Raw genomic sequence first — 24,541 nt, 5'->3', positions numbered from 1 at the left:
TAACCTGCTCCTGAATGACTACTGGGTACATAACAAAATGAAGGCAGAAATAAAGATGTTCTTTGAAATCAGTGAGAACCAGATACAACATGCCAGAATCTCTGGGACACATTTGAAGCAGTGTGTAGAGGGAAATTTGTAGCACTAAATGCCCACAAGAGAAAGGAGGAAAGATCTAAAATTGTCACCCCAACATCACAATTAAAAGAACTAGAGAAGCAAGAGCAAACAAATTCAAAAGCTAGCAGAAGGCAAGAAATAACTAAGATCAGAGCAGAACTGAAGGCGATAGAGACACAAAAAAACCCTTCAAAAAATCAATGAATCCAGGAGCTGGTTTTTTGAAAAGATCAAAAAAATTGATAGACTGCTAGCAAACTAATAAAGAAGTAAAGAGAGAAGAATCAAATAGATGCAATAAAAAATGATAAAGGGGATTCACCACTGACCCCACAGAAATACAAACTACCATCAGAGAATACTATAAACACCTCTACGCAAATAAACTAGAAAACCTAGAAGAAATGGACAAATTCCTGGACACATACACTCTCCCAAGACTAAACCAGGAAGAAGTTGAATCCCTGAATAGACCAATAGCAGGCTCTGAAATTGAGACAATAATTAATAACCTACCAAACAAAAAAAGTCCAGGACCAGATGGATTCACAGCCGAATTCTACCAGAGGTATAAGGAGGAGCCAGTATCATTCCTTCTGAAACTATTCCAATCAATAGAAAAAGAGGCAATCCTCCCTAACTCATTTTATAAGGCCAACGTCATCCTGATACCAAAGCCTGGCAGAGACACAACCAAAAAAGAGAATTTTAGACCAATATCCCTGATGAACATCCATGCAAAAATCCTCAATAAAATACTGGTAAACCAAAGCCAGCAGCACATCAAAAAGCTTATCCACCATGATCAAGTGGGCTTCATCCCTGGGATGCAAGGCTGGTTCAACATACACAAATCAATAAATGTAATCCAGCATATAAATAGAGCCAAAGACAAAAACCACATGATTATCTCAATAGATGCAGAAAAGACCTTTGACAAAATTCAACAGCCCTTCATGCTAAAAACTCTAAATAAATTCGGTATTGATGGAACGTATCTCAAAATAATAGGAGCTATTTATGACAAACCCACAGCCAATATCATACTGAATGAGGAAAAACTGGAAGCATTCCCCTTAAAAACTGGCACAAGACAGGGATGCCCTCTCTCACCACTCCTATTCAACATAGTGTTGGAAGTTCTGGCTAGGGCAATCAGGCAAGAGAAAGAAATAAAGGGTATTCAATTAGGAAAAGAAGAAGTCAAATTGTCCCTGTTTGCAGATGACATGATTGTATATTTAGAAAACCCCATCGTCTCAGCCCAAAATCTCCTTAAGCTGATTAGCAACTTCAGCAAAGTCTCAGGATATAAAATCAACGTGCAAAAATCACAAGCATTCTTATACACCAATAACAGACAAACAGAGAGCCAAATCATGAATGAATTCCCATTCACAATTGCTACAAAGAGAATAAAATACCTAGGAATCTAACTTACAAAGGATATGAAGGACCTCTTCAAGGAGAACTACAAACCACTGCTCAGCGAAATAAAAGAGGACAGAAACAAATGGAAGAACATTCCATGCTCATGGATAGGAAGAATCAATATCATGAAAATGGCCATACTGCCCAAGGTAATTTATAGATTCAATGCCATCCCCATCAAGCTACCAATGACTTTCTTCACAGAAGTGGAAAAAACTACTTTAAAGTTCATTTGGAACCAAAAAAGAGCCCGCGTTGCCAAGACAATCCTAAGTCAAAAGAACAAAGCTAGAGGCATCATTCTACCTGATTTCAAACTATACTACAAGGCTACAGTAACCAAAACAGCATGATACCAGTACCAAAACAGAGATATAGACCAATGGAACAGAACAGAGGCCTCGAAAATCATATCACACATCTACAACCATCTGATCTTTGACAAACCTGACAAAAGCAAGAAATGGTAAAAGGATTCCCTATTTAATACATGATGCTGGGAAAACTAGCTCATAAGTAGAAAGCTGAAACTGGATCCCTTCCTTACTCCTTATACAAAAATTAATTCAAGATGGATTAGAGACTTAAAAGTTAGACCTAAAACCATAAAAACCCTAGAAGAAAACCTAGGCAATACCATTCAGGACATACGCATAGGAAAGGACTTCATCTCTAAAACATCAAAAGCAATAGCAACGAAAGCCAAAATTGACAAATGGGATCTAATTAAACTAAAGAGCTTCTGCACAGCAAAAGAAACTACCATCAGAGTGAACAGGCAACCTACAGAATGGGAGAACATTTTTGCAATCTACTCATCTGACAAAGGGCTAATATCCAGAATCTACAAAGAACTCAAACAAGAAAAAAACAACCCCATCAAAAAGTGGGCAAAGTATATGAACAGATACTTCTCGAAAGAAGACATTTATGCAGCCAACAGACACATGAAAAAATGCTCATCATCAGTCACCATCAGAGAAATGCAAATCAAAACCACAATGAGATACCATCTCACACGAGTTAGAATGGCGATCATTAAAGTCAGGAAACAACAGGTGCTGGTGAGGATGCGGAGAAATAGGAACACTTTTACACTGTTGGTGGGACTGTAAACTAGTTCAATTCATTGTGGAAGACAGTGTGGTGATTCCTCAAGGATCTAGAACTAGAAATACCATTTGACCCAGCCATCCCATTACTGGGTATATACCCAAAGGATTTAAATCATGCTGCTATAAAGACACATACACACATATGTTTATTGCAGCACCATTCACAATAGCAAAGACTTGGAACCAACCTAAATGTCCATCAATGACAGACTGGATTAAGAAAATGTGGCACATATACACCATGGAATACTATGCAGCCATAAAAAAGGATGAGTTTGTGTCCTTTGTAGGGACATGGATGCAGCTGGAAACCATCATTCTCAGCAAACTATCACAAGAAGAGAAAACCAAACACTGCATGTTCACACTCATAGGTGGGAATTGAACAATGAGATCACTTGGACACAGGAAGGGGAACATCACACACTGGGGCCTGTTGTTGGAGGGGGAGAGAGGGGAGGGATAGCATTAGGAGATATACCTAATGTAAATGAGTTAATGGGTGCAGCACACCAATATGGCACATGTATATATATGTAACAAACCTGCATGTTGTGCACATGTACCCTACGACATAAAGTATAATTTTAAAAATAATATTTACAAATGACATAGAAAAATCTCATTATATAGTGTTAAGTAACAGGAAAAAAAGCTTTGCATACATATGTTCTTAGCAACTTAAAAACATGTATATGTGTATAATGTATATACAGATATACATATATGTGTGTATACATATGCATATACAGAAAAATAGTGTAAGAAAAGAAAAGCACTTTTACTGTTGGATTGAGTGATATTTGATTCTTTATATGATACTTCACTTTTAGATTTTTCTATAACAATAATGTACCACTTTTCAGTCAGGAAAAAATAAAAAAACAGAAAACCATAGAAGTTTGTTAAGACCTGTACCCCTGTTTTTCTACTTTAAAAAGTTATAGGATGTAACCCTCCAACCAGGAGAAGCTGAAGAACGCCTTAGGTTCGAGACCAACACTGCCCATTGCTGAGGGCAGGGGTGTGTTCAATCAGAGCTAAATAGAATGATTCATCAGACATGGTCACCTCCAGGACCTTAGAGCCTAACTGAGGAGAAAAGACAGAGGCAGGCACTGTCCCAGCTACCACAGATCTTTCTTTGAAATAAAGCCAGGTAAAAATTAAAACAAGGAAATATCAACAGTCTTCCATGGCAGGACAGGGTATGGCAAGCGTTTTGTGCAGCACTGAGAAGATGTCAGAGGTAACAGGGATCTGAGAGGCCAAAACAAACCAGCTCAGTTGCTCCCTCTCACCCCGTGGACACAGGTTGGTGGGGTTGAGTGTAAACAAGAACACAGCCTCCCGCCCAGCTCCCAGGAGTTGGCATAGGAAGAGACATGGCGAGATGTGGAAGAGAAAGCTGCTGCAATGTTGAGGAGGAGCTTGCATGTGGCCAAGAAACCAGGGCAACTGGTAAAAACCAGAAGTGTTTGAGTGGGCAGTGGTATCTTTTATGCTGTGTGCTCTCACCTGTGGTTTGGAAATGACCTCTTGGCCATCAGGAGGCTGGGAGGTTTCTTGAGACACTGTGTTCTCTCCTGAGTCACAAACAGAAATGGAAATAGCAATGGGAAGTTGTGCTTTTCCCATCTATCCTGAAGAAGAGTAACTAGGACACAATCAGCTTTCTTAACTGCAGCAGAAGCTCCGAGTCCATAAGCCCAAGCCAATCACAGCCAATACAAAGAATGCTTATATGGCTCAGCTCAATCCCAGCCACCCCAGGACATGCTGTTCAACTCATCCTCTACTTCCACAGCCACTCTTCGGGAATCTTGGAAATCAGAGCAGCATCAAGCAAGGTCACAGGGATCCTCCACCACCTTCCTCTCCATGTAAGCCTCCATCTTGGACAGGACCTAATCCTGGAAGGTCTAAGATCTAATCATTCTAGGTGACTTCCAGCATCTCCCTGGCATCGCTCAGCATTGCTCACTCATACTTAGCCCTTGTTGTCAAATGTCTGATGAGCCTGAAAAAACTCGGGACCAAGACAGACACATGGGTTTCTGCTGGATACCCTGATAGTAAGCTTTTGGGTACAGGATGATTGGAGAAAGAGAACTTGGCCTCTATTTCTCCATCCTGTAATCTCTCTCCTAGAAACTATGTAATCATTTGGATGGCAGGTGTGGCTCCATTTGCCCTGCTGTACCCAGAGGAGAGATGGACCAGGCTGGAAGACAGCAATCTCCTTCAGATATATGCAAAGCACCAGTATAGTAGCTGAAAACCAGCAGGCCCTCAGTAACAGGCACATACCCCTGCATCTGTGTCTTTCCCAGCTCCAACCCAACCTCCTCTGACTGGTCCCAGAACCTCCCTTTCCTGCTTCCTCCCTACCCAGACCCTATACTCAACGTGGCCACCCTAGCTACCAGGTCTTACCAGGGCCCAGGTGTGTCTGCGGCGGTTCCTCCCAGACTGTTCCTCCAGGGGCCTCTGTCACTGCCACGCTGCTGCCAGTTCCTGGTAGGTGGATCTCAGGAACTGAGTAAAGAGGCATCGGTGCCCCTGTCTGCCCTGCATCCCCTCCTGCTGGGTAGGAGCCTGGCTGGAGAGGGAAGGGCTGCTGTGGGCTGGGCTGGGGCAGGCAGGTCTGCTCAAGCGTCAGCCACAGAGCTGAGCGGTACCCAGGGGCTTCAGAGTAGCCTTGACATCCAGAAAAGTCCTGGTAGAAAGTGTTTTCTAAGGACATAGAACAAAGGTAAAGAAGTGAGACCTGAAATGTGGCATTTGCATACTGATCACACCAGAAACATTCCTGCTCATGTCTTCTTTGGAAAGCAGTCACAAGGACAAGCTATCTAATGTGGCTTCCAGTAACGTGATGACAAGTAAAACACAGAGTGATGGTAACACCCTCATTGCTGTTTACGGAATTGTTTCCTTCACTAGTGTACCCTAAAAATAAAATCCTAAGCCCGTCCATTGACTTAACAGACCCCCTCTTGGACAAGGGGACCCCAGAGAAACCTTAAAACTTGAGTTCCCAGCCATGACAGGATGGGAAGTGAGAGTCATTATACCCCCTCTCTTTTGTAGTTTAGACACAACTGACCAGCATTAATGTTAAAACCGAGATCTTAAGACTAACAGATCTTATGGCTTGGTGGCCATAAGATACCAAATTACACACAGAACCTAAAGCCCTACCACGCAACAGTTAAGTCCCGCACCTTTAAAAATAAACTGTGTTCTCATGGCCACGAGGTTTTTTTCTCTAGCAGCTCAGCAAGCACTGGCCTTGAGATGAGCAATGTTAAAACAATTACAACTCATTCCGCTCACAAATGCTGACTAAATGAGCCTCTGTTCCATCAGCCATAACCACGGCTGTGATTGGACAAGACTGATTTCAGTAACTTTCTCCAGATAAGAAGACCACCAACCATGAATTGGGTCTGGCCAGTTTACAGAGGGTCCCCACTTGAGTGCTTCTGTGTCCCGAAAAGACCTTTTGACAGGTAAGGCCTAATTGTAATACGCTTAAAGGATAAGTCTCCACCCCAAGGTGAACATGGGTCGTGTTTTACATGCATGTTAGCTCATTAGGCATGTGTGAGGACCTCCTTTGTGAATAGTCACAGCTCCTCCTATAACCTGTTAAATACGTATGTTTGATCAACCCATTCAACTTAAATTCTTGTCTTACCTCTCCTTCCCTCAAAGTGCCTGGCTATACTTCCCAGCCTGTGGGATGGCCACCTTGCAGGCTGGAACCCTTTGTAAGAAATAAAGTCTCCTTTCCGAATGTACACATTGTATGACCTTTTTTTTAAGTTAACACTACCTTGTATGATCTCTGAGCCTCTAGCCAGTGGGTTGGGAGGGCTGAAATTATCATCCTATCTGACTCCACATCTTTTTAATTTTTGATAAATTATTTCTTCTTTAAGGACTTCCTAATGGACTTGGGTATTTAAAACTTAGAAAGCTTCCAGCTAAAAACCTAAACCAGCTCACAGAAATCATGGCTTTGTTCTTAAAGAATCAGAGTACATTTGCCCTGGAAAAGACCTGACTGGTAACATAAACTAAGGTGTGGACCTATAACATGATTGGTCACGGGACTGGCATGGGTCGGCCATTGGACACCAGGAGCCAGGGCTGTGGGGAAGCAACATCCACAGGCACCCAGCCTAGCTCTCCTCCACCCCCCACCTTTACAGATCCTGCTACACAGTGAGAAACAGAAGCCAAGGCCTGCCCTGCCCTCCCTTCCCTTTGCTCATGCCTGAGGAAGAACACAGGGCTGGGAAGAGATGAGGGCCCTTTCCTGACCCTACTGCTGGGGGAACTTGGGGAAAGAGTACAGAGTTAACCAGGGATATGGTGCCTGCCAACCCACCACTGGGAAGCATCCCAAGGGAAGAGTAGAGATGCCGTGAAAACATTGAAACATACTTATTCCACAGTCATCTGGCAATTGCCAGCTCAAAACTCTTAAGGACTTCCGACATCCCCAACACTAACATATGATACCGATGAACCACAATCTCTGGACTCAAGAAATGTATCCAGCTGGAGAGAAGTTAACATAGGAGAAAGAATTGGCTAACAGTACAGTGCAACACAAAAAACACTCAGGTATTTAAAAACCTGAATCGTGAAGCGACGCTCTCAGACTGAGGGAATTTAGAAGTGTCGGGGATGTGTGAGGCTGGCAGGAGCTGTGTGGAGGAGGCGCTTGGACAACAGGGTGGATTTACACGGCAAGGCAGGCACCCAGGGAAGGGAAGGGCGAGTGATTTTGTGAATTACTTTGTCTCGTAGAATCAGATCCTGAGCGTCAGCTATGGATATGCTCAGTTCATCATTTTGGATACCTGTTGTTGTTCCTCTGGCTCCCGAAATATCTGAGCGAGTAGGATGAGGATCCCCAGTGTCTCCTGCTATCTTTTGCTATTTAAAATAAAGTAAAATTCCTTTTAAGCGGCACGAAGGAAAAACAAGAACAGAGAAACAAAGTGATTCAAAACTTAAGCCAAAAAGAAACTTCCAGTGGGGATGACAAGGTAAGGGAAACACTCGTATGCTTAGGGGCCTGGGGGGTCATGTGGATGGGGATTCCAACTCTGCCCAGACCAGGCAGAGATGGCTGGAGACCAGAGTCATCCACCCTCCCCTGAAGGAAGGAGCGCATGGAAAGAACTAAACTGTAGGCCTCAGCACGTGCAGCAGATAGAAGGGGTAAGGCTGGGCGTGCTTCAGAAAAGCCACCCTGTCTTTCCTTCAGAGCAGAATGGGAAAAAGAAAATGGAGGAGGCCCTGTTCCAATTACTGTTCCAATTACAACCAGCAGCTTTTGCGATTGTCAGAACAAAAAAGAAAAGGCCCGGAAGTCTTTTAAGCAATTGCCCCACATTACATGAAAGTGACACTGGTCCACTGTGATCCATTGTTCCTAGCAGAGATGGGGAAGCTTTGATGGTCATGAAACATATTCTCTGGGGCCTCAGGGAAGGGTGTCAAGAGTGATTGGGAAGAGCGCCCCAACGTGTCACATGTGAATATAGGAAAACGCTTCCACACAGGGACAAGCAGCGGCAAGGAAGCTGAGTCCCACCCCTTCCCCAGACACCAACTGTGCCTCATGGGTGATGGAAGAGACTACGGCGAGGCATGGGGACCAGGGACTTGCTAATGTCAGCGCCTACCTGTTCCATGTCTAGGGGAGGGAGGAGGGAAACAAAGGCCGACACCCGCCCCCCACCACTGCCCTGGCTCCAACCCCACTCACCTCCAGCTGCCTCCGAAGTTGCACTAGCCAATCTGGCTCTAGGTCCCTGTCTCTACTGCGTCTTTCTAAAACCAGAGGATCTGATAGCTTCAGTTTCTCTGCTAGCTGTGCCAGGTTTCCAGATGGGTTAGGGGCAGAAAGTAAGAGAGAGGAGAGGAGAGAGTGGGAAGAGAAACGGAACGACAATAGGGAAGAGAAAACAAGGAAAAAGGAGAAAGAGAGCCTTAACTCACTTGTAAATTACATTATAAAAAATAATCGAAAAATAGCTAATTCAGCAGACATCCTTCCAAAATTGCAACATAAATCATTAACCTGTCTTGGGTATTAGATTCTAAATAAAGTATGAGGAGAAACAGTTACTCAGCTTCATTTCTGTGCAAAGCTGTCTGCTCTGTAACAGTGTTTCTCAAACTTAGGTGTACATACAAATTTTGTTTGAATTCTAATTGTAAACTTGTTAAAATGCTAATTCTGATTCCATACATCTGGGCAGGGGTGAAGAGTCTGCACTTTTAACCCGCTCCCAGGTGATGCTAATGTCACTTTGTATTTCAAGGATTTATTCCATAAACAAGTTTTAGTTACCAAAACTTTTCTAATCATTCATTCTGAGCTCCTTGCAACCATCAACCTGTTGGCAGAAACTTCAGGGTATGGGGAGGTTCACCACCACAAATTTTTATCGTTAAAGAATCCAGCACTTCGGCCTCATCTAAGGCAAAACAAAAATTTAAGGGTAGGCTGCTTTTTTACTCTCTAGCTAATGGGTTTTTCTTCAATTAATTGAAACAACTATTTGCTTGATTGTTGTTTTCTTCCCTAGGAACTAAAGGTTGATATGTTTTTGTTTTCTATTTTAAATGTATCTCACATGTGATAAAATATTCCATGCATTTAAAAGCATTTTAATAAGGATCATTTACTCTTTTAATCACTAAAATATATTTTCTAAGCCCAGCTTTTATAATTAGAATGGTTCACCATAGCATGTAGTTTTACTGTACCAGAAAAGCAGATGCAAAAATGAATTTCCCAAGTAGCACCGACATGGTTTCCAGTCTCCAATCCCACCACCGCCCGCTCAGAGAGCATCCTTTGTGCAGTGTTGGGCCTCTGCTTATCGCATCTGGGCATGCATACGTGGTCAAAGACGGCCGTGGGCTCCAATTTTACAGCAGGTTCAAAGAAGATGAAATGTAGAGTCTACGCTGCTCTACAATGGCATTCTTTGAATAGTGAAGATAAAACAACTGCACAGAACCCTTTGAGAGGCTCACCTTGATGAGTTCCGCTAACAGCACAGGGTGACTGCTCTCTCCCTGGCTCAAGACAGCTGCACCAATGGCTTCGCAGTAATGCAAGGCCTGGGACACGAGGCCGTAATCTGCCAGACGGGAAGCATAAAGGAGCTTATACACCTGTGAAGGGAAATGAGTCAGTGACTAGTCCATCCAGGCAGGGAGAGAAAGAGAGAGAAATGTAGATAAGACTTCTTGGAAGTCAGCTGACTGTCAGCTTCCGCTAACTCTGGCATCCAAATATCAAGAGGCTTGTGCCATTTGGAGCATTTTATCTATGCGCGGGCACAACTCCAAATCCAGCCTCCAGTTCCTGCATTACAGAGAAAAGAACAGGAGTCCCATCCGCTCAACGTTCCTAGGTCCTGGTCACCGTGCAAAGTGCACTGGAGTCCTTATTTATTGGGTAGCCCACATATCCAGAGAGCCTGATGTACAGGCACAGGACCAGGCAAAAGAGGGACATTAAAAGAAACAAAAATAGCCTGGGTGCGGTGGCTCACGCCTGTAGTCCCAGCACTTTGGGAGGCCGAGGCAGGCGGATCACTTGAGGTCCAGAGTTCGAGACTAGCCTGGCCAACATGACGAAACTCCATCTCTACTAAAAATACAAAAATTAGCTGGCATAGTGGCATGCACCTGTAGTCCCAGCTACTCGGGAGGCTGAGGCAGGAGAATTGCTTGAACCCGGGAGGCAGAGGTTCCAGTGAGCCGAGATCATGTCACTGCACTCCACCCTGGGTGACAGAGTAACTCTGTCTCAAAAAAAAAAAAAAAGAAAAAAAAATAGACCCTAGTGCAAAGGGCATAAAGTTAATGGAGAAAGCTTACTGAGAAAAACAACTAAGCTCTCATGAAAGCATGAGTGCCAGGGCAGGAGCAAGTGTGAGGGCTTTGGTATCAGACAGACTCAAGTTCAAATAAAAGCTCCATGTGAGGTGTGAGACACTGGGCTAGTTACCTCATCTCTCTGTGCCTCAGTTTCCTCTCTACTACATGGGAATATTACTACTACCTACGCCCTTGGTTGTTATGGAAATTAAATGAGATAATTCAGGTGAAGTACTGAGAAGAAACAGCATGCAAGAGATGTGGGCCGATAGCATGTAACCCTTCCGGGCCTCCATTTTCTCTTTTGTAAAAGGGAGTTAATCATGCCTACATTACAGGATTTGAAACAATACACAAGATGTATAACGCCACAATGCCGGGCACACAGAGCACATTCAAAGTAGCCAATCTCATTACTAATACCAGCCCCAAGCAGCACCAAAATAACGGAGAGTTGGGATGAATAAAGAAGAGAAAAAAAAAGGAGACCAAAGAGCCGGTCGAGGAACTGCAAACAGGAGCCCATCAGGCAAGGTTTTGCTGGAAAAGGTGAGTCTTTGGCAAAGCCCTTAAAAAAGAAGATGCTATAGGACACATGCCTAATGCATGTGGGGCTTAAAACCTAGATGACAGGTTGATAGGTACAACAAATCACCACGGCACATGTATACCTATGTAACAAACCTGCACGTTCTGCTCATGTATGCCAGAACTTAAAAGAAAAAGAAGAGAAGATGCTAATTGGGCCATTTCTCTATGACAAAGGAATTCACTTTCAAGGCTTTGTGTTGTGTGTGCATGTTGTTGTAATTGTTGTTGTTGCTGCTGCTGTATGTACCCTCGACACCAAGCACTGAAGGAGAAACAAGGAATTGCTGGAAAAGATCTCTACCTAAAGAAGATAACTAAGGTAGGAAGATAAGGTACCTGTGCATGAAAGGCAAGAAAACACAAGGCAGCGTGAGTTCAATGTCAGTGGGGGCCCCTGGATTCAGCTGTGGGAGCCACACTGTGCCTGCCATGGCCTCAACACTGACAGCAGTTGCTGTGTGCCAGGCGCTGTTCTCGTGCATTAGAGAAACTAACTCAATTTCATGCCCACTCCATTACAAAGCACCACTGTCATCCCATTTTACAGCTGAGACCACTGAAGGCTGCCATCTCAGTCACACTCATAGGCGTGGTCCGGGGAGCCTGCATGGAGGAAGGGATGGTGCTGGACGTCAGAGCTCACGGAGGATTTAGACGGAGGACGGCACGATGTCAGCACTGGTCTTAACGAATGTAAGGTGACAACGGCATCATGTAGGAACATTGCGAAGACAGGGCGGAAACCACAGCATGGTCATCAACCGCACAGCTGATGCCCTGAGAGGGACGAAGAGGGGTGAGGGCCAGGGCTGAGCACAGAGGGATGGCCAGAGGTAGAGGACAGAGGAGTTCAAAAGAGGCCTGAGAAGGAGCGTGGAGCAGAGGGAGGGTGAGCAGCCACTGGGCTGGGCCTGCGTTCCCACTCCCTCCCACAGGACAGCTGCAGGGGCTCAGAAGAAGGGAGAGCTGTCTGGAGAGACAGGGAGAGGCAGCTGACAGCAGGAGTGAGGCGCAGGCCAGGGCAGCAAGCAGAACGTTCAAACGTCAGCAGTCAGGCAGGAGCCTCCAGCAGAGAGGCCTCTGCAAGGTTTTACCTTTGTATTATAAAACGCAGACCTTTAGGGAACATAAAAAGAAATCCTACACCCTCCCACGCTTAAGCTAATGAGGAAAAGTTCAGTGATAACTTAGCCCCAGGTACCAAGTGCCAAAAAGCAAAGCTGGAAATACAGCTGCCTGCAGCTGCCTGACAGTGACAGTGGTGGCCTCATCTGGGCTCGGTTACCTGGAAAGAAGGGATGAAGGATTTGGGGCGGCCCAGCATCTGGCAGTACTCGAAGATTTCCGTCCTCTGGATTGCCTCAGTTGTTGCAAATTTCAAAAACTCTTGACTAAAACCAGGGAATAACAATAAAAGAGATTGAGGTGTGGGGGACACGGGAGTTAAATCCTAGTGGATCGCCAAACACCAGCTGCAGCCTTTCATGGGGGAGTTTCCATCCTGGGCTGATCCCTGCGGCAGCTTCAAGAGAAGAAAGAGACTCTGGGCTCCCAGAATGAGTGTTTCACCTCCTCTCCCTCTCCCTGCTTGAGGCTGAGGAAGGAACAGAACAGAACTCTGCACCAGAGGCGCTGGGAGGCAGAGGCTGCGGAAACGGGGCGTCACCTGCCTTCTTGCTGAAGGGTAACTCAAGGCACTGGGCCCTCCTCTTAAACACACGGAAAGCTGGCCCCCATGCCCATAAAGCCTGTCGTGTACCTGTAAAGAGCACCCCTAGTTTGAGCACAAAAGAGGGGAGCCATGTAACACCCCAGGAGCACTGAGACCAAAAGGCATGGCAGAGCAGGCGAGGACGGCTGAGCCAGAAATCGAACAAGCGTCTGTACATTGGATGTTCATTCCACCGGCGAGGATGGGGACTGAGTGAGTGTGATCTGGTCGGGGCAGGTGGTGGGGGGCACAAGAGTCTCATGCGACCCAAACTTTCTCCCATCAACAGCTCGCCATGGTGTTTAAAATCACAATCAGGGTAGGACTTTATTTCTAGGAATTTCCTCATTCAACATAAACCAACATAAACATAGGAGGGGAGACATATTAGCCCATACACACTTATTGTACATTTGGCACAGGAGGGATTCTTTGACAAGCTAGCCGTGTGCTATCAGAGACCTGGACCTGGAAGGAACAGGCATGAGCTGGGTAGCTGCCTCAGCGGAGGGCAGTGTGGTGCAACAGTTAAAAGGGCTTTGCCGCCTGACTGCCTGGATTCCGAGTCCAACTCACCCACACCCTCACTGTACCATCTGAGACAAGTTATTTCATCTCCCTGTGCCTCAGTTTCCCTCCTCCATGAGTACGATTAAAATCTTTGCTTGACTTCACTTCTTCATAGGGTAAATGTGTAATAATTAAAGGAAATAGTGCAAAGAAAACGCCTGGCACAACGTAAGAGCTTAGTGACTCTTAATGCGTATGGGGAGGGGGATAGAGAGATATAGAACAGGGAAGGCCACTAGGGAGCGAATCGTTCTGTCCGTGCATTCATTCACTGGGAGCTGACCGAGCGCCTCCTGCAGGAAAAGCCTAATGCTATGGCCAACAGAGAATGTCACCAGTGGGACTCTAAGTAGCTTGTGCCCCAAGTCATTGTAGGGATGCTAGGGCCCCAAAGAGGGACTAAACATAAACTGCTTCCATTATCCAGTTTTGCCCAGGGTGGGCTCTCAGAACAGTCCCAGGGCTGCCTAAGACGGACCCACAAGCCTCCACACATAATTGGTTTTTTTAAGGAACAAAGTCAGCTTGTGGAGCCAGGGTGCCACCCAGTGGCCAAAGGACACAATACTACACAAAGGCATCAGCCCACCTCTTTGCAGAGCAAGACCCAGGGCCTGAGGCCCCCGCTGATGCTTTAATGTGGGGCCCACGGGGCATCTCCTTGCACAGACATGCACAGGTAACAGTCCCAGATAAGGGAGCCAGCGGAAGCTGAAATTCACATGAGAAAATGAAAAATGGATTCATAAAACCCAACAAGGGCTAAAACAATCCCTTGGAAAACGTCCTTCCTGTTTCCTTTCTCCCAGGTCACATACCTGTGGCTGCTGCCCAGCAAGACCAGATGATCTGTCTTCACGGTGTAGTGGCCAAAGGGCACATGGGCCATGAGGTAACAGAAGTGAGCTGCCTCCACAAGCCCCTTCCCAGCTGCAGGAGGAAGAGAACAAGACCCAGTCCCGGAGCACACCCGTGTGAGGGCCCATCATCCGGGTGGGATAGGAGAGAGATGGAAGAGTGGCCTCGGGGGTCAGAGGGGAGAAGCTACATGGGACTAAATGAATAAGCCTTTCATAGCATGAGTCACAGACCCCTAAACCCCACTCCTCCCACCAGCCCATTTGGCCTCAGACGTTACATTTCTCTTCAGCCAGAATAAAGCACGATTTCACCTTCTAGCTAAAGGATTTTTTTTTTTTTTTTTTTTTTTTGAGACGGAGTCTTGTTCAGTCGCCCAGGCTGGAGTACAGTGGCCGGACCTCAGCTCACTGCAAGCTCCGCCTCCCGGGTTCACGCCATTCTCCTGCCTCAGCCTCCCGAGTAGCTGGGACTACAGGCGCCCGCCACCTCGTCCAGCTAGTTTTTGTTTGTTTGTTTGTTTGTTTGTTTGTTTGTTTGTATTTTTTAGTAGAGACAGGGTTTCGTCGTGTTAGCCAGGATGGTCTCGATCTCCCGACCTCGTGATCCGCCCGTCTCGGCCTCCCAAAGTGCTGGGATTACAGGCTTGAGCCACCGCGCCCGGCCCCTAAAGGATTTTTGATGAGGAATTCTCTGAACATTTTAGTCTTTCCTGAGGGTGAAAAAGGAGTTTGAAATGCCTGCACCTGAGCAAAGAAGGAGACTACCGGGAGTCGCCATTCTTAAACTAGGCTTCCTGGGGCACCATTGTTTTCCCTGCTAAAGTCAAACATAAAAATCACATTAATTACCAACATGTTTTGAAATGTTCTCCCATACATTTTCCACTGCCTCAAAATTGAGTTAATTCAACTAGATACGATACCTGGCACAGTGTCTGGCTCCCAAGAAGGGTTCAACAAACATTAGTTCCCTTCTACTCAGGGTGCTGCGTGGTCTCCCTATGACTTGGCACAACCTTACCATAGCTATTTAAGTCTAACAGAGCAGTATTTTTAAAAGCCCCATAGGAGCACCATGATTTCTAGATGCTCTGCTTCTTGGCTAAATTTGAGAACCACTGGTCTGGAACATTCAATAGCCCCTAAGTGTTTATAAGGCCACATTCACAGAGAGATAATAGAAAGAAAGACTACAGGGTTAACCTAGAGTGGTTCAGGCAAAAACAGAATTTCCTATCTGATTGAACTGGGTCACTGAGAAATTTACAGCATCAGGAGGCAAGGTGTCCTATGCGTTAACTCCATCCACAGGGGAATCTGACCCAGGGCTAGAAAAATCAGCTGCTGAGAGCAGACTCCTACAGCAGCAGAACACCAAGGCTCAGGGGCCTGGCCTGCATTCACTCACCGCAGAAATTCTGCGAAACAGAGAGACAAGAAGGACATGCATTTCCCTGGAGTTACTTTCCCCAAAACATGGAGGCTCCTGGGTCCAGGAAAAGCCTGGGGCATAGACTCTGGCCCTACCTAGAATCTGAGAATCTAAGAGCAGGATGTTTAAAGCTGGTCTGGACAGGGAGGAGTTGGGGAAGGTAGGGGACAGAAGGGAAGGGGAGGGGAGGGGAGGGGAGGGGAGGGGCGGGTCAATGCTGGTGTCGCTTACCCAGAGTATCACCCATGGCAACAATCGCACGCTGATACAGCTCCGGGTCCCCAGCCTGATTTGACAGAATCACAGCCAAGTGAGGCCTCCAGTCTCCCCACTGCTTTTCTCCACAACACTGAAAAGCACCAGAAATAAAATAACTTAAATGTACAATCATTTAGGAATGGCCACATGTACATAAAGAAGGCTGTTGTCTATTTCCTGGTTCAGAAGCTGTGAGAGAACGCCCACTCCACCACCTGCAATGCTGCCATTCATTGATTTAGAGTTCTCATCTTTAAAAAGGTAAAACTCTCAGAAGGACACAGATAGACAGATACGTATACATGCATACATACATGCATTCACAGGGATATTGGAAAATGGATAAATAAAATGACATTGCTCACTTACTACTTTTCACATTTCTCCCCAGTGCCTGACCCCCAAATAGCTAGAGACAAAACTCAGAAAAACCCTGAGGCTTCAGTGGTTTTTTGGTTCAAGATCAAACATCCTTGGCTCATGAGTAGAAGAGGCCACAGCCTGTCACAGAAGTCAGGGGAACACGGGCCTGCTTAATGTCTTACAAATACCTATGTTTTCTGACTTTACAAAGCCCATTCACACACATCCTCTTATTTAATCTTTACAGCAACCCTATGAAGTCCGGTTCCTATTACCACTTTAGGAATAAGAAAATCAAGCCAAGTGTCCCAGCTAGGACAATGCAGAGGCAGCAGAATTCCACCAGGGGGCAACAGAGAGTAAGCAGCGTGGTGGAAATGTACAAAACCCCGCATAAATGGTGTTTTCCCTACCATCTCTCCCTAAGGCTGTCCTACTAAACAAAGGAGAATTTCAAGGCAGAAAATATCAATAAAGAAACAATATAACGTCATGGAAACAACACAGGTCCCAACTCGAGTCCTGCATCTTACTAGCTTACTTACCTTGAGCAAGTTTCTTAATGTCTCTGAACCTTTGTTTTCTCATCCCTAAAATGGAGATCATAATTTCCACCTAACAGGTTATTGTTGATAATAAAATAAGATAGTTGTGTAAAGCACATCGCATGGTGCTTCACGTTTGGTTTGCACTTAATTACATGTAGGTATAAATACATACACACATACACACACACACAGTTGGAAGCTGAGCAGAGGAAAGAGGTGATTTGCACAGCTGCCTACCTTCCAATTTGTTATCTAGATAGGTAGGGCAGGAGATTGCCAATAATAACTAAGATTTGGAGGTTAAAACCATTCATAATTACTTGGTCTTTGTAATTATCCCAGGGAATAAAAGATGCTTTTTTCAACTCCATTTTACACCCACTCCTTGTTGATCCAGTCAATGCAGTGTGAAGAGGATGATGACAATGATGGTGATGATAAATCATAATAATAGCAGTTCTCATGTGTCACATCGAACCATGAACCATATCCTGTGCTAAGCGTTTCCCCTACCAACAATCACATGTGCTAAGTCCTATTATGACCTTCATTTTAACATGTAAGCCAAGCTGCTTCTTGCTGATCTACAGAAATCAGCAAAAGAGAAGGAAATCCCTTGCTAAACACACACACACACAAAGAAAAACTTAGAGGTCATTATTCTGTCTCCTCGCTGGTGATTTGAAAAAGATCACTATGAATCAGATCAATGGAGAGGTGGAGGGGACACAGGAGAGAGAGAGAGAGAGATAAAGCACCAACATTTATTAATTAACGTCAATGGGCCAAGCATGATGGTTGATATGTTCAGATGTTCTCTCTCCTTTAATTTTCACAATAACTCTGCTGGTTAGGAACCAAAATCCCAATAAAGATTAAAAACTGAGGCTCTGTGAGATTAAGAAACAAAGCCAAGTTCACCTGGCAGAAAGGCGTACATAGAGTCTAGGTTAAACTGGTGTGAAACCCACATCTGTGTTGTCCTGTTGCCGTGCTTTTCCACCACCCCATTCATCACATGAAACTGAAATCCAGCCTTTTAGTACATGCTGAAGTGCTGGGAAACTCCCTAAGATCAAATAATGCATTGACACATCACCTCTGGCTCCTCCGTTCTCTCATCTAAAAATAGGGGAAATTTAGCTAACTCTACTATTACAAAAAAAAAAACACACACACACACACAATGAACCATAGCTAATTGTATCACTTCCTGCATTTAGTGCTTCGTGACATAATGCAGTTCCATTGTGGAGCACAGGCCATTCCACTGAATTGTGAGGCACACTCTGTGCTACAAAATAGCCGGTTGATTTGATGACGGGGCATGAAAATAATTTCTCTTTTCTTGGAATTAGCCACAAGCAATAAGAAGGATAAAAAAAAAAGGAAAAGGAAAAGCGTGAGGTCAATTTTTATTAAAACTAGTGTTCACCAAAACCCAAGCCTCAAGATATGAGAAAAGGCTACCAAAAGTAATGGCGATTGGACAGAGGTCCCTCCATGGGGAAGCCGAGAGAACACAAGGGAGAGGACCCCACAGCTCTCCCCACCAGCTGGAGAGTGGCAAAGGCAACTCAGGCTCACACAGAAAACTCTGGGTCCTGCAGAAAATGCCAGATGGCCTGGAATATGGCCTGGCCCATCCTCTGCACGAACCTCATATAAATAACTGGAAATATAAACCCAGGAAAGATTCAACTCCTTTAAAGTTATGTAATATGAGAAAGCAAGCACAGAATGTATACAAATAAACCCTAAGACAGAAGGAGGAAGGTAACATGAAAAATAGAGGGGAGAGAGAACATTCACTACAAAAACGTTGCCACAAAACAAATGAAAAATTGTCACCAAACATTTTGTCGTGAATTTAAGTAAAATAATGAAACAATTGCGTCTGTGAAGCAAGAGCATCATCTGAGTTACAAGAGCCCAGGAAATAGATGGTGGATAACAGGAGATGAATGTAATGTGCAGAGCTCAGGAAAAAAGTAGGGGGAAATTGAAGAAATAGACAGAAACACCAGAGCACAAAAGCAAGAGACACCGGTGAAAACACAGTAAAGGACAGAGGAAGGAAAAAAGAAAGGAAGGAAACAGGGAAGGAGGAAGGGAGGGAGGGAGGGATGGAGGGAGGGAGGAAGGAAGGAAGGAAGGGAGGGAGGGAGGGAAGGAAGGAAGGGCGGGCAAGAGAGGAAAGAAGCGAATAAAAATTATTAAAGAGAAAATTATAAGTATAATTCATATATGTATATATATGAAATATGTGTACATGGAATTCCTGAAAAGGTAACCAAAATAATGGGAACAAAACAAATATTGAAGGATATAATCCAAGAAAATATTCCTGAACTCTAACATATGAATGTACATATTAAAATGACATGCTATATATACCCCAAGGAAAAAAATGGATCCAGACAGTCAACACTAGGGCATAATCTAGTAAAGTGACTGGACATCAAAGGTAAGGAAGGAATACTTTGGGGCCAAAAGATCAAGTCTCCTATAATGGGAAAACTATCAAGCTGGCCTCAGACTGTCAGCCACATCAACTCTAGAACACTGAAATCGAGTACGTCCAGCTTCAAAGTGCCAGTGTGCAGTGGTGGGGAGCATTCCTCCAGAGAAAAAGAAGGGCAGCCCTGCCAGGGGAAGCCTGAAGAACAGGCACAGGTCCTCTTGCCATTCACACAAGAGCAGGCAGCTTTGACATTTTGGGAAGCCAAGATCTTCAGAGTCAGACAGACCCAGACAGATCCTGAGCCCACCACTCACTATCTCTGACCTTGGGTCATCTTACACCTTTGCAGCTCAGTTTCCACATCTGCAAAGCAGAGAGAATATTTCCTACCTCTATGCATTAAACCAAGTAATATGCATCAAAGCACTTAGCACAGGGCCCAGCACATGGTAAGTGATTAATAAACTATTAATATTATCATCACGTTTGCTCCTAAAAGCCATCAGTCCCCACCCCCTCAAGCCCTCGGGATGCCAGGGTGGTAAAGGAATCCTGTCACAGGGGTACCATGGCTGCCTGTGGAATCCTCCCCGACATGAGCTGGAATAGGGTCTGCAGTGGGTCATTGAGCGCCAGCGTGCTGGTGAAGCTGCAGAGAGAAGGATAGTCAGTGAGGACCACGCCCAGGGAACCTCTTTACCCACTGCCCACAAGGCTCAGGGCCTCACCTAATTTTATCAGATTTTGGCAGCTTCCTTAGGAACGTGAACATCTCTTTACTTTCTGCCGTACCTCTGTCACATCCTCCTTTGAGGAGAGATGGCAGGGTCCTCAATCTACCGCACACCCCAGCTAGATCTCATTGTTGGAGGTATTTTCTGCACCTTGGTCTTAATGGCCTAACTCTGGAATAACCATTTCTGTGGGCCTTCTTCCATCACTGAGATGACCCATTGACATCTCAAAGGTCCCCTGGAGAGCCACAGCAGTTTATCTGGAAGCTTTTCTCCATAGGCACCCCCTTCCCAGCCACCCCGATCTCCCACTCCCTGCAGCCCTCCTCCACACCAAGCCCACAGCACTCAGTGCCGTTTTTCTGGCTCATCAAGAGCCTGGGTCTGTAGTGCTTTTGCTCACAAGCACTAAATAGCCATTTTCAGTAACCAAAGAGGCGTGGAACAGGGGCCAGAAATGATCCTGCTGATGACAAACCATGGGATATGCTTAACAAGGATATAATAAGCTCTACAGCTGATTTGAGATTTAAGCTTACTCAGTGAGAGGTATTTTTCACAATTCACTGGGCTCCATCAAAAATCAATGGCCCAAGGCAAAAATCTCTAGCAGAGATGTATGCTACAATGTGGGGCTGTGGGATGTTCGTTTTCAAAGCTCAAAGGAAAATGATGCTCAGAACACCGTCCTTTATTTAACAGCACCCTTGCCACCGGAACTCCAAGCATGTATCATAATACAACTTCTGTGTTCCTCCCCATTCCAGTCTCCAGGAAGACTGAGGGTGGAGTCGTCATGAGACTCAACCGAGGCCATCATCCAGAATGGGCCTGCCGGTGGTGCAGTCATTAGGCCCTCAGACTGAACTTAACATGGAAGTGTTACGTGTTTTTGTTTGTTGGTTGGTTTGTTTTTTTGAGATGCAGTTTTGCTCTTGTTGCCCAGGCTGGAGTGCAATGATGTGATCTCTGCTCACTGCAACCACCACCTCCCAGGTTCAAGCGATTCTCCTGCCTCAGCTTCCAGAGTAGCTGGAATTACAGGCGCCCGCCACCATGTCCAGCTAATATTTGTATTTTTAGCAGAGACGGGGTTTCACCATGTTGGCCAGGCTGGTCTCAGATTCCTGACCTCAGGTGATCCACCCACCTCGGCCACCCAAAGTGCTGGGATTACAGGCATGAGCCACCATGCCGACGGAAGTGTCATCTTCTAATTCAACCTCTGCCCAACAGGATTTACGGCCAATTCAAATGTAAGTTCAGCTGAGAGGATAGCTTCCTTCACGGCTCTAACCAGCACTAGAAGCTCAACACTTTGAGGTAGCATCTTTCTTGCTGTCTGACCCAAGTCTGCCCCTTACAGGAGGGTCCCTCACCCCACCCACCACATTTGTCCCTGCCAACCCGTGGGTGCTAGGAGGAGCCTGAAGGACTTATTCAGAAAGCCTTCTCCATCCAGCACCCCTATTTGATCCTGGCTTTCTTTCACTCTGTTTCATCTCCTTATTCCAAACTCCTGGCTATGGACCCTTGCTTCCATCCCTAGCTCATCCTGGTTTGGGCATTTTTCCTGGTCCACGCTGGCACCCAGATCACAGTGTGCTGACGTCATTTCTGACTAAGCACATCTCTTCAGTCTCAACACCTCCCACTGCCGCCAATGCAGACTTCTGGATCTCACTGCCAGTGCAAAAACTCCTTTTCCTACCACAGCTCACCACCCTGCTACCCCACACCCCTACCCTACTCTCAGTACCCAGACCTCATCACAAGTATAAACAGTAGACAACTGCTTACGTCAAAGACCCTCAGTCCCAAGGCTCTAAGGAAGTGATCACCTACCCCTCATTACCAGAACTAGCTGGAACAGCCGCTCCCAAAGAGAGAAGGCTACTGCAATGTAAAAACCTATTTAATTTTTGGAAACTCTCACCCTGGGCAATTTTACTAAAACTCTGTATTCAATTTAGCAGGTAGAAAGAATGTATCTGTGTCTAAAACAGAGACATGCTATGTCCAGCTCAGAAAAGAGAACATGGAAAGATCCCTGGAGTGGGAGGCTCCTCGGTGCGTCTGGCGTTTCTCCACACCCTCATCCTCCACCTTTGGTGAGGAGGCCTCTCTGCCCCACTGGTGTCTTTTGTTAAGTTCCAACTCACCCACTCATGACCCAGCTGTAGGTCCGTGGGTCCATCTTGCTGGACAAGAACAAAGCATGGCCCCACAAGTGGTTCTTCATGGCCCACTCCAAGGCTTCCTGAAAACCAAAACATCACATTCAAGAGTGCCTTTCCCACCTTCCACTCACAACAAGTTCCTGTGCTTAGGCGCTGCTGCATCCTGAGCAGCGGAGGCTGGGCTTCCAGAAAATTCTTAGAGCCTCATATAAGAATGTGAACAGCCAGGAAGCAGGTTGTAGCTAGCATAGTGTTTTTCTCTAGGATGTCACCTTCACCAGCCTTCACTTTATCAAAATCCACTGTGCTATTCCATCAGCTTCCCGTCAGACATGGTTGCCAGTTAGCCTCATCTCTTTAGCAAAAGTTTCGTAGCACTTGAACATCAAGACTGCAGTAAATACCAATGTATAGTATACTTGAAAATCACTAAGAGAGGAGATTTTAAGTGTTCTCATTAGAAAAAACACGATAAATATGTGATGTGACACATATGTTAACTAGCTCCATTTAGCCATTCCACAGTGTGTGTGTATATATACACATATATATCATGTTGTATACTATACATATATACAACTTTTGTCAATTAAAAAAATAAAAGATAGCATCATATACAAAAACAAGAAATTAAATATTTAAATGTAAAAATGAAAAGTACTTCAACTTCATTTTTATAAATTAATTTTGAAGTAGAAAAAGCCCTTCTAAATATGACCCCCAGAAACTTACAATTTTACACAGAAAGCCCTAAAAACATAAAGAGCTCCAACAAATCAATAAGTGAGGATCAGAGACTCAATAGAAAAATGCAGGAAATCAATGACAAAAAATTCACAGATTGAAAAATATTCAACTTCATTGAATTCATTTTGAATTGAATTGAATTGAACATATTCATTTCAATAAGAGAAATGCAGGCCTAGTGTGGTGGCTCACACCCGTAATCCCTACACTTTGGGAGGTTGAGGGGGAGGATCACTTGAGCCCAGGAGTTTGAGACCAGCCCTGGCAACACAGCAAGACCCCATATCTACAAAAAAAACTTAAATTAGCTGATAATTTTTTCTTTTGAGACAGTCTCTCTCTGTCACCCAGGTTGGAGTGCAGTGGCATGATCTCAGCTCACTGCAACCTCCACTTCCCCGGTTTAAGCAATTCTTATGCCTCAGCCTCCCAAGTAGCTGAGACTACAGGCCATGCCACCAGGCCTGGCTAATTTTTGTATTTTTTGTAGAGATGGGGTTTCTACATGTCACCCAGGCTGGTCTGAAACTCCTGGCCTCAAGTAATCTGCCTGCCTCCCAAAGTGCTGGGATTACAGGCGTGAGTCACCACATCCAGCCTTTTTTCACTTCTCAGATTGGCACCTATCAAAGAGTTTGAAACACACTGTGGTGAGAATGTAGGAAAACAGGCACTCTCTTGCATTGCTGGTAGAGTGAATTGGCACAACCTCTAAAAGGCAATTTGTCAGTATCTATCAAAATTACAAACCATATCCTTTGACCCAACACTCTGCCTCTAGAAATTTATCTTACATGTATTCTCTCACACTGGGCAAAATGACAGTGGTTATTCATTGCAACATTGTAATTGCAGAAGACTGGAAGTACTCTTAATGTCAAGCTATATGGGGTTTAGTTAAAGTAATTATAATTTATCAGTAGAAAACTTTGCCAATGTAAGAAATAATGAGAAAGGTATTTATATAGGCTATAGAGCAGAGGTCAGCAAAATATGGCCTAAAGGCCAAATCCAGCACACTGCCTATTTTGGTACAGGCCATAGCCTCAGAATAGTTACTGCCTTTTTAAGTAATTGGAAAAAAATTTTTTAAATTTCACTATGCATTATAATTATATGGTAACTCAAATTTCTATGTCTATAAATGGAGTTTACTGAAACACGGCCACACCCATTCATTTACATATTTTCTGTGACCACTTTCACACTATAAGGGCAGAGCTGAGTAGTTGTACTAGAGTCCCCATGGCCTGCAAAATGTAAAATGTTTACATTTTACATTTTTTACATCTGTCCAATTATAGAAAAAGTTTGGCAACCCTAATATAGAGTGTTTTCTGAGGTATTTTGTAAAATGGAAAAGGGAAGGTACAGAAATGGTATACAGTATGCTATTTTTTAACAAAGAGAAAATAACAATATAAGCATAAAATTTCTCTGGATATTTCAGAGAGAAGAATTGGGTGACTAGGGGATAGGAGCATCATTTCCCAA

At 44.8% G+C, this 24,541-nt stretch overlaps 1 protein-coding gene across 2 annotated transcripts in view; it reads right to left on the bottom strand.

Annotated features, from left to right (window-relative positions):
* The window catches only part of SEC16B (SEC16 homolog B, endoplasmic reticulum export factor), a 50,600-nt gene that overhangs the window by 8,733 nt on the left and 17,326 nt on the right, over positions 1 to 24,541 (bottom strand). Inside the window, exons 12-21 of one of the 2 annotated variants that reach the window (XM_025390374.1) lie at positions 22,283 to 22,380; positions 19,954 to 20,035; positions 15,985 to 16,102; positions 14,280 to 14,391; positions 12,466 to 12,571; positions 9,738 to 9,878; positions 8,458 to 8,562; positions 7,544 to 7,619; positions 5,103 to 5,402; positions 4,185 to 4,252 (exon numbers count right to left, since the gene is read on the bottom strand). In XM_025390374.1, coding sequence (XP_025246159.1) covers positions 4,185 to 4,252; positions 5,103 to 5,402; positions 7,544 to 7,619; positions 8,458 to 8,562; positions 9,738 to 9,878; positions 12,466 to 12,571; positions 14,280 to 14,391; positions 15,985 to 16,102; positions 19,954 to 20,035; positions 22,283 to 22,380 — 1,206 coding nt within the window. Of the gene's footprint in view, positions 1 to 4,184; positions 4,253 to 5,102; positions 5,403 to 7,543; positions 7,620 to 8,457; positions 8,563 to 9,737; positions 9,879 to 12,465; positions 12,572 to 13,208; positions 14,392 to 15,984; positions 16,103 to 19,953; positions 20,036 to 22,282; positions 22,381 to 24,541 lie in introns of those variants that run through there. The other variant, XM_025390385.1, reaches the window with a different exon arrangement.

The sequence above is a fragment of the Theropithecus gelada genome, chromosome 1 (genome assembly GCF_003255815.1).
Source record: "Theropithecus gelada isolate Dixy chromosome 1, Tgel_1.0, whole genome shotgun sequence".
NCBI classification, from domain to species: Eukaryota; Metazoa; Chordata; class Mammalia; order Primates; family Cercopithecidae; genus Theropithecus; species Theropithecus gelada.
This window is presented reverse-complemented; position numbering and strand designations above follow the sequence as displayed.